A 10,050-nucleotide genomic window follows, 5' to 3' on the forward strand; every position below is an offset into this window, starting at 1 on the left:
GCCCCAAGAATCAACAACGGTTTAACAATACCTCTCTACAATAGATTATTACGATGGGTATTTGTTAGATAACCATTAATTCTAAAAGATACTTATAATGATAACAAACCTCAACCTCTTATAATTTGCCCTAAAAAATTATGCTCCTATCAGCTTCATGACCTCAATAACATCGATTTAATTACCATCCTCAGGTGATAATTGTCCGATAAATTCAAGATAATATGAAATATTTGTAGCATCTTACAACTTTATTTATTAAATAGTATGATTTTTTTTTTGTTTATCTTACAAAAATATGTGAGAGTTAGTATAATTGGTTAATGGCCAACATATATATATATATATATATATATCTTCTTATATCTGACTGCTGCGTCAATGATGGAGCAAAGGAGAGTGATTAAAACACACACATACATTCACTTTTTCACCAATAATTGATGAATTCTAATAAAAGAATCAAGAATATGGTTTCGTCCTCTTTAATATTTGCCTAAATCCAATTATTCATAAGCATGGGAAGGAGGCAGATAAAATCTATCAATCAATAAAGAAATGAGTGCATGAAAGATGCAGCTTATCCCAACCCTCCCACCCCCCAAGAGAAAGGCCCCACAATTGTCATTATATATACTCGCATAGAGGTAGAAGGCCAGGCCAAGATCACATCCATCAACTCTCAACAAGTAGAGCAATTTCATCTACTTCTGTAGGATATACAGATAAACTAAAGCTTTATACTCATCATTCACGATGGTTTGTCTGAGGGATCCTCTTGTCCAGAAAGTCTGCGAGCTCTATGACGAGATCTCCAAGCTTGAAAACCTCAGCCCCTCCAAGGACGTCGATACGCTCTTCATACAGCTTGTGGCCACGTGCATCCCACCCTATCCCATAGACGTTACCAGACTCTGCACCAAAATTAAACGTATTAGGAACAATTTAATTCGCCTCTGTGGCCAAGCAGAGGGCCTTATGGAGAAGCACTACTCCACACTACTTGGATCCTTTGAAAGCCCTCTTGATCATCTCGACCTATTCCCCTACTACTCTAACTATCTCAAGCTCAGCCGCCTTGAATTCGACCTCCTCAGCCAGCACTGCTCCAACCCGGGTCGCGTGGCGTTTGTGGGCTCTGGACCACTCCCCCTCACCTCCATTGTCTTGGCATCTCATCACCTTACTTCCACTGTTTTCCACAACTATGATATCGATGCTTCTGCAAATTCCATGGCCATGAAACTAGTAGAGTCACATCCCAACTTGTCCAAACGGATGGAATTCCATACAACGGATATCATGAATGTATCTGCAGCTGCATTGAAAGACTATGATGTTGTCTTCTTGGCAGCCCTTGTGGGCATGGAGATAGAAGAGAAGATTCATGTGATCAAGCACTTGGCCAAGCACATGGCACCAGGAGCAATTCTCATGCTCAGGAGTGCCCATGGGGCTCGTGCTTTCCTGTATCCAGTGGTCGAGCCTCATGATCTACAGGGATTTGAAGTGTTGACGGTGTATCATCCGACTGATGAGGTAATTAACTCGGTGGTTGTTGCTCGTAAGTGTCCAAAACTCATGCATTCTGTTGTTGATCAGGGATTAGGACCCCTAATGCTCTGCAGCAAGTGTGGTGAGATTGAAGGGTTCAACCCCCTCAGCCAGATGAACATGGTGGTCAAAGACCATATTTGCTAATTCTTTATCGTGATTGTTACTTCTATAATCCTGGATCGCCTGATCACTCTTTAATGCCCTAGTAGAATGTATCCATTTTTTTTTTTGTTTGTTTGTCTTTTTTCTTTTTTTGTGTGTGTGATCATCTCAAGAAATAACACTGAGACCTATTTGGTATGTCTCAGAAGCTTTAGCACATTAGCTTATGTATCTCCTATTACACTAATAAAATTCCCGTGTGTCTTTCTTGGTCTGAGATTATTATGCAGCATACAACATTCCAATAATACTCTAGTAGTAATCCTTACCTATGTTAATTCACTCTACTTCATTGGACAGTGTTTTGTTCAACCAAACACAAATCTCAGTTTAGTCCACATCTTGGAATTGCATTTGCGCAAGAAACTACAGTCTATTTTTGACATGATTGCTCAAAACAAGGAGTAACCAAACAAATGGCCTACTTTGCTTTGGCAGTTACAGCCACAAATGTCCAATAATTGTGCTATCTTGATGATATCATTTGTCCTTTCTATTATGTTATCCTGGTTTCTTCCTTTTTCTCCTTTTCTTTTCAGTTTCCTGTAATAGTAGAATAAGACAAATTTGTCTACATGTTGGAGCAAAAGCCAAAGAGGTCCATCAGAGATTCAAGAAAGACAAGCCAACAACCTGCTTTCTTGTTCAGTTCTCACAACTCCATTGGTTACTGATTTACCATCGGATATTTGCTCCAAGAATATAAGTTCCTTTTAAACAACTTAATAGAGTAACAGATATGGAATCACTAATACCAATCAATATTGCTCTGAAGCTTTATATTTACATATGATCATTCAAGAGATACAATTATGTATACTGAATGTCATGGATTTTGTGACTGTAATGACGCCACCTTATGGAAATGCATGACAGCATGGTACCATTACAACTACAAAGTCCATTCAGCACCAGTTTATTTAGAAGAATTCCTTTTTTCATTCATAACTCAAACAAGTATATTTATGATTTGGGAGTCAACTTAGTGCCTATGACAAGGAGATCTGTAGTTAAGAGTCATTAGAAAAGTGATATACTACAATTGCTTAATCAGGTTTGACTGAATAAGGATCTTTTGAGGTCGTCTCTCTTTTCCATCATATCTCTATGTTTTAGCTAACTGAAAGTTTATTTTTCGAAACCACATTACTAATGTTTCCTTTCTTTTCTTTTCATTTGTTTGTCAATCTCTCATTTTCAGATAACTACATTCAATACCTGTTATCTCATATCTGATAATTTACTTGAATAAGCAGTAGCTTAAACTTTTTACTGTATTTTTCATTTGTGATTGATAGTAAGGTTCTCACTTACTCGACCAAGTTAAATGCACTTGTAAGATTTTAAAGTAAGTTTTTGGCCTCCTTAAATTCTTCCAAGAAGAGCCTACATCTGTACATCTTTCATATTATTTTGAGTTCTCTATCTCCATTCATCAAAGTTATATTTTAACATATAAGTTGTTGAATACCATCTTGCAGGAATATGACAAAGCAATTATTTTACTTCACTATATAACCAACAAAGGAAAAATCTTAGGACTATTTTGTCTAAACAAGTTTAGAAATTAGTAAATGATTTTAAAAGAATATAATGGCTTATTATAAATTTCAAAAGTATCTTAAAAGCTCTAAGAACTGAAAAATAATCACAATTCACAAGATACTATTCTACAAAAAGGTCACCCGCCTAGTGCAATGTACATAATTCTAAAACATGTTCATCACATTTTTCTTCGTGAATACGCAAGTCATAAATTCCAATTTCAATTAGATGTTCGTAAGTATTAACATCATGAAGATTAGGAACATCGCAAGTCACAAATTAAACTGGAAATTCCTCCATGTTTTTCTTGTCTAAATTAGTATACCTCATAGTGTCGAGGTACAAATCATACTTGGAACAATGTGAATTCTTCAAAAGTGAAGTTCAAAATTCAATCCAGTGATTTGACTGTAATTTCTTCCATTTTACATATAGCGGTTTTTATTCAATAATAATTTCTTAATATTAGATACCCTGTGAGTGCCCTTGCCCCTGAGATGGAACCTCTTTTAATTGATGCATTACTAGCTTTTGCAATCTGAAGAGGATAACCATGACATTTGCAAATACCCAAAAAGAAAAAGAAAGAAAAAGATCATTTAATTAAGACAAAAGTAATTTATTTACATGAATAACAATAAAGTTGCTTTCTTATGGCAAAAAGAAATCTATGAGCCAAGTAATTCAGCTTTCTTATAGCAAAAAGAAATCTAAAGTTGCTGAATTGGCCTCTGTGGACCTCAAAAAACAACCCTGGAACTATGACAAACATTTCAAATTTTCACTAATATATTAGCCAGTATAAAAGTATAATTAGTACGGTTCTATGCCATAACCACGCACCCACTTTACCTCATTTGTTGAATTGTCGGCTTCTGACAAGTTTCTGCATCAATCCAGGGACTCTGCTATTCTCACAAAAAGCAGAAACTAGGTAAAAGGCATGTCAATCTCAAACTCGTTTATACCTGCTGAAAAAGCTTCCTTAGGCAATAATGTTGCATCCAATAAGAACCATTGAGACACTTAATAAACATAATAGTTATCCTTGAGAATACGAAGGTATAGTCACAAACCAACATAGTTCCTATGAGTATTCAAAAATTAAACTTCTAAAATATCTAATTACATTTTTTCGGTTGCAAAATCTAGAAGTTACCAGGCTAAAACTTGTACTCAGAGTAATCTGCATCTCCTATCCCCTGGTCCAAGTTCACATGTTAAATAAGAGATCAGATCAAGATTCACTTGTTAAGCACGTAACTTAATATATAATCAGCTACTGCTGCATTGAAGTCATTTTTGACTTGTCTAACAGCTCCATTATGTTCGATCAGCCAAATCGACCACACACAAACACCAGTAAGCATACTTAAACTAGTAAACTTATTCACTCTTTCTTCATGAGCATATGCAGACAAACTCTATCATTAACTAAAATTATGTATATATAACTGTTTTCTCTTAAACACCTACTAATGATTTTACTAATTTTAGAGCAACTTATTATCTTTAATTCTGACAGCAAAAAAGTAATGTGATCAGGATATTGTAACGTATTTAGGGGTTGCAATCTCATTTATCATATGAAGAAACATGACTTCTAATATAAATGGAAAGTTACATAAACAAGAAGGCATCTTATGATGCTCAAAGCAGAATACAGATTCACATTTCCATTCCATTATGTGGTTTAGACAAACATACAAACAATTTAATATGACCTGGCTATTCTTCATGCACACCAAAGCTCTGATGAGCTTGCATATCATAATTGTTGGGCTCATCAGAAACACTACTCCAAGTTGGTTCTCACATATAGGAATCCTTGACCACCTTAGAAGTATAAAGGTCCTTATGTTCAATAATATTACCACCTGAAGCATCCTCAAAAAGTCTCTCTCTAGTGATTGGATAAACAGGTAGCATGTGATTGCATAAACGGGCAGCATGTAGTCAATTTCATTGACCAAGACCATAAGTCAAATTCTGCCACCATGGAAACAAAAAGTCTTCACCATCTCCCGTCTTCACAAGAAACGCGAACCCTGGGCAATAAGGTATATCCATGGCGAGACTTTCAATCAGTTAATTAGGACAATGGTCAAAAGTCAAGGCACAAAGACTGTTCATAAATAGCATGCCAGCCTCGTGTTTTTCTCTTTTGGTTAAACAAATCCCATATATGGTCAAACTCAAACTTTGAACATTCCAAAAGTTATGATGAGCATCAATTGGCAAGACACAAGAAAACCCTTAAGCTTTTCACCTGAAGGCCTCACAGAAGATGATGATCAAGTGATAAAAGGAGAAAGAAAGTTTTACAAAGAAAGGAAAATGCAAACAATGTCAATCAACTCCACATAAAGGATGTAGTACTCACTTTTCTTCTCTTATGGAACAGCGCACGCTAAGCACACCAAATTTCTGAACATGATATCTCCTCAACAACCCTAAATTAGAAAGAATAAGAAAGACAGTAAATTGCCAAATTCCTAGATAACATCTATACATCAAACGAAAAGTGGGGCAAGAGAAGAAGAAACAAAATGGAAAGAAATATACCAATTCAATGATTTGGCCGGTGATCTGGTGACACTTTTGAAGTTTGAAAAGAAAGCCTTCCATGATTCCAACCACATACATGAGGCAAAGAGGAATAGTAGTGATACAACTTATCCTTCTGCCAAAACCCTGCAGGTGAATGAAAAAGAAAGGAAGGATTGCAGCCAGCCTTCATTAAAATTTAGCCAAGTCATTATAAAGATGACCATCTATGTCCGGGGCAAATCCCTTTTCCATCATTTCCTCCTTAATAATGTCATAGGTTATCCGATTAGGTATAAGACCTTTCTCCAACATCTCATTCAGAAATTTGTTTGCTTCTTCAAGCTTGCCGCACCCACAAAAACCTTTAATCAATACGTTGTATGTCACAACATTTGGTCTCTTTCCTTCTTTCTCCATTCTTTTCTTCACAGTCAAAGCTGCCCTGGGGTTTCCTTGTTGGCAATAACCAGCCACCAGAGCATTGTAGGTAATGTGACTCGGATTTAATCCCTTTCGACACATTTCATCGAGACATCTAACAGCCTTCCTAGTTTCGCCTCTCCTGCACATTGCATTTATCCTTATGTTGTAGGTCACAACATCAGCCTTTAAACCCTTCTCCTCCATTTCACCTAGAATTTTGTTTGCAGCTTCAATATCTCCAACATGATAATAAGCACCAATTAGACAATTGTACGTTGAAACATTGGGAGAAACCATTTTTTCCGGCATTAGATTGCATAGAGCTAGTGCTTCTTCCAATTGGCCTATTTTACAATATGCATTAATCAAAGTATTAAATGCCACTACATTAACAGCAATCCCTTTCTTCACAATATCATCAAACAGTTCCTTAGCTTCCTTCAGCATTTTCTTCTTCGAAAACCCATTGATAAATGCATTATAAGTAACAATATTTGGCTCCAAACCCATTTCCAACATTTCATCCCTCAACCTCATTGCTTCATCAATTTTTCCGTCAGAACATAATCCATTGATCAATGTATTATATGTGATCACACCGGGTCTGAGACCATGCACTTTCATTTCCTCGAACAGCCTAATACTTGCAGCGACATTACCATCCTTGCAAAAACCATCAATTAGAATGTTATATGTGATTACATTTGGGAAGACCCCACTCTTCACCATCTCCTTCAACAGTGCATCAGCTTTATACATTCTGCTGGGCCCACCCCTCTTACAGTACCCATCAATCAAAGCATTATAAGTTACAACACTTGGCATTATCCCGTAAACCTTCATATCCTCCACTATGTCACCCGCCTTGTTCAACCTCCCCGCCTTACACAACCCATTAATCACCGTATTAAACGTGATCAAGTTAAACTCAACCTTCCTCCTAATCATCTCCTTATACACAAACTCCACATTTCCTATTCTACCCTCCTTCACCAAAGCACTCAACAATGAGTTACAAGAAACCACCGACAACTTAAACCCATAATCTCCAGCCCGCCTAAAACACTCCAATGCTAACTCAGGCTTCCCAGTGTCCACACAAGCCGATATTAACATATCAAAAACAACATTGCAAGCACATGAATTGTCACTAAGTGTCAAAAGGGCGTGACAAAACGTCGAAACGGAGATGGATTCTCCTTGTTTCACAAATACATGCAATAGAGATCGAATCTTGGGGTATTTTCTGACATTCGCTAGTAAAATAAAGAGTTTGACATAGCTTTCAATGGAGTGCGTCACCTGGAAAGCATGTTGCGACCATTTGAAGTAGGATAGAATAAGGTCAGAGTTGAAGTGCTTGAAGTGGAAGAGCTGGTGAAGAAAATCGGTGGGATTGGAAGATTCAGTAATGGATTTGAGTTGAGACCATTTGTGATTGGAGATGAGGGATGAAATTAGGGATTCGAAATCTGGGCCTGAAACAAAAGGGCAGTGCATCACAAGCCCGTGGAGAAAGGGGGGTGGCAGAAAGCTAAATCGCTGGAGGCAGTACATGGAAGCCAAGGCATCACGTCCAGAATGCGACAGGGTAGCAAGGCCTAATTTGGCCAAATTCAGTGGAGAATATATTGGCATGTAGATCGAGGAAACGATGGCCTATTTGGCAATAGCAATGCTACAACCTGCATAAAAACATTATCTCCATTTTAGTATAACTATGAGAATAACGCAGACTGAACAATCAGAACCCACAATATAATGATCAATTGCAGCAGCTATGCTATAAATTGAACAAGAAAAAACATTTGCATTGTTGTATAACTATGACGATAACTTGGAACATACAACCATAAGCTGAAAGGTGGTGTCTTCGATGTAGTCCAATGACATTTCGTAACGATTAAAGTAGGTGATAGAAATCAAGAACAGATAAAGCCACCAACAGAGATTGCATGCAAAGAAGAAACCAAGATAGTAAGCAAATTTAAGTTAGCCAGCACATGAAATTACTTGAGTAAGGTCACATGCATTATAGGAAGCAGGTACATTATTGCAGTTGCTGCAATGTATCATACAAAGCATTATGCAGTAGAAGGACTCAACCAACTCCAGCAGGCAATCATTTAAAAGTAGCAAAAGGGGAAGATGTACTCTAGTTTTGAACACTAATATGTCTTTTACCTTTTAATGAACTTCAAGAAATCACAAAATTACCATACCATTTATTTTTTTGACTTTACAGAAATTTCCTCATTTCTACTACAGTCACTTCATTTGTGGTCGCAAGTAAGACACCAAATGATCAATGGAAAAGAGTATGGACAACTGTAGGGCCTCCATTTTTGGAACTGGATAGAGTTCGGCCTGGAATGCATGCATCTCTTCACAATAACCTTTCAAGAACCAATTTCATGGAACCAACTCTAATTAGAAAACGAACCTATTAAAACGGATCATAAAAGTAATAACATCAATTTAGATTATAAAACTGATCAAACATTAAATATAAAATTAAATATATAAAAAATTCAAAAATAAAAATATATATATAAAAAAAAATCACGAGCTAGTGAACAACTAAAACTGAGCTCGAACTCGAGCTGGCTCGACTCGAGCTCAAAACTCGTGAGCCGGCTCGACTCATCTTTTAAAGACAATAATGGCAATTTACACCCTAATTTATTTCTCGTCCACCAACAATTTCCGAATTACAAATAGCCATGAATATATTCACTCTCAAACCACAATAATAGAATCTCATAGTTATAATCCCTAGCAGAACCTTCACAAGATCCAATCTAAATGCGTATATGCACATGCAAAAGCGAAATGGAAGCAGTCATTGTAGTGAGAAGAATCAGGAAAAACACCTGAAAAATGCGTAGGGTGGCCGGTGCAGACGACGAAGTGAGCTTGGAGGTTTGCCGGAGTGGCGAAGAAGCTCTGAGGTCAGCCGGTGCCGACGCCGGAACTCGCGGGATGTGCCCAAGCAAGAGATTTTAGGTTTTGTATACTGTTGCTCTTTGCTGGAATGTGAGAGAGAGAGAGAGAGACAGACAGAGAGAGTGTTTTCTCTTCGCTCTTCTAACGTTTCTTATTATCAAATCGTTAATAATTAAATAAATATTTATAAATAACTAATGCATATTTTTCTATACATTAAATAAATATACAAATATATTTCTATAAATCTATTAATATAAATTACAACAATATTTTTTTAAAAAGAAGAGACGAAATAAAAATTTTTACAGCTATTTTCACTGTCAAAATAAATTTATTTTTCTAAAATTTCTAAATCTAAACATACATACTATCTCTAACACACGTTTATTTATTTATTTTTATTTTTCTCTCTCTATCTCCATAAAACACAACAAATTTTATAAATGCCGCCAAATCTAAATCCAAGTGTTTGAAGATTATCAGAAGTCTTTATATCAACCACCACCTTATCATTGGTTTTCAGACAAAAACACGTCTAGATTATCTCTTTCTCTTTATAGAACACAACAAACCACTCAAAAAACGGATCGAAACACTGTGATCATAATTGATCTTTACTTGGCAAAATAGGGTCTTGACATTTCAAATAATCAGACCCATTTCAAATAAAAGTTGCTAGGGATGATAACTTAACAAGTTCATTTCATTTTTCCATATCAAGAATTTGAAAGTACCAACATATATGTATAGTGTAATTTGTATGCAAATTGTTATGGAAAATATATAGTCCCTCAAAGCCCACAACTAAATTTTAGATGAAAGCTGAAATTAATTTTATTTATTGTTTATAAAAGTAATAATATG

The 10,050-nt window shown here is 36.2% G+C and overlaps 2 protein-coding genes across 3 annotated transcripts; one reads left to right on the plus strand and one right to left on the minus strand.

Annotated features, from left to right (window-relative positions):
• The first annotated feature begins 635 nt into the window (after positions 1–635).
• Positions 636–1,936, plus strand: LOC105172429 (nicotianamine synthase-like). The gene has a single exon (XM_011093846.3). It carries the CDS (start codon positions 757–759, stop codon positions 1,699–1,701), a length of 945 nt encoding a protein of 314 aa, XP_011092148.1. The 5' UTR covers positions 636–756; the 3' UTR covers positions 1,702–1,936.
• A 1,905-nt stretch (positions 1,937–3,841) lies between these two features.
• LOC105172428 (Pentatricopeptide repeat (PPR-like) superfamily protein) lies at positions 3,842–9,330 on the minus strand. Of its 2 annotated transcripts, XM_011093843.3 has the most exons (5): positions 9,111–9,330; positions 8,460–8,633; positions 5,830–7,922; positions 5,648–5,717; positions 3,842–5,312 (listed from the first exon to the last, which is right to left on the minus strand). In XM_011093843.3, the coding sequence occupies exon 3, from the start codon at positions 7,873–7,875 to the stop codon at positions 6,004–6,006; it is 1,872 nt and encodes a 623-aa protein (XP_011092145.1). In that variant the 5' UTR covers positions 7,876–7,922; positions 8,460–8,633; positions 9,111–9,330; the 3' UTR covers positions 3,842–5,312; positions 5,648–5,717; positions 5,830–6,003. The 2 variants fall into 2 exon arrangements, with proteins under 2 accessions (XP_011092145.1, XP_011092144.1); XM_011093842.3 differs by lacking the exon at positions 8,460–8,633.
• Positions 9,331–10,050: the final 720 nt, after the last annotated feature.

This window comes from Sesamum indicum, linkage group LG10, assembly GCF_026168435.1.
Source record: "Sesamum indicum cultivar Baizhima isolate 11 linkage group LG10, ASM2616843v1, whole genome shotgun sequence".
In the NCBI taxonomy this organism is placed as follows: Eukaryota; Viridiplantae; Streptophyta; class Magnoliopsida; order Lamiales; family Pedaliaceae; genus Sesamum; species Sesamum indicum.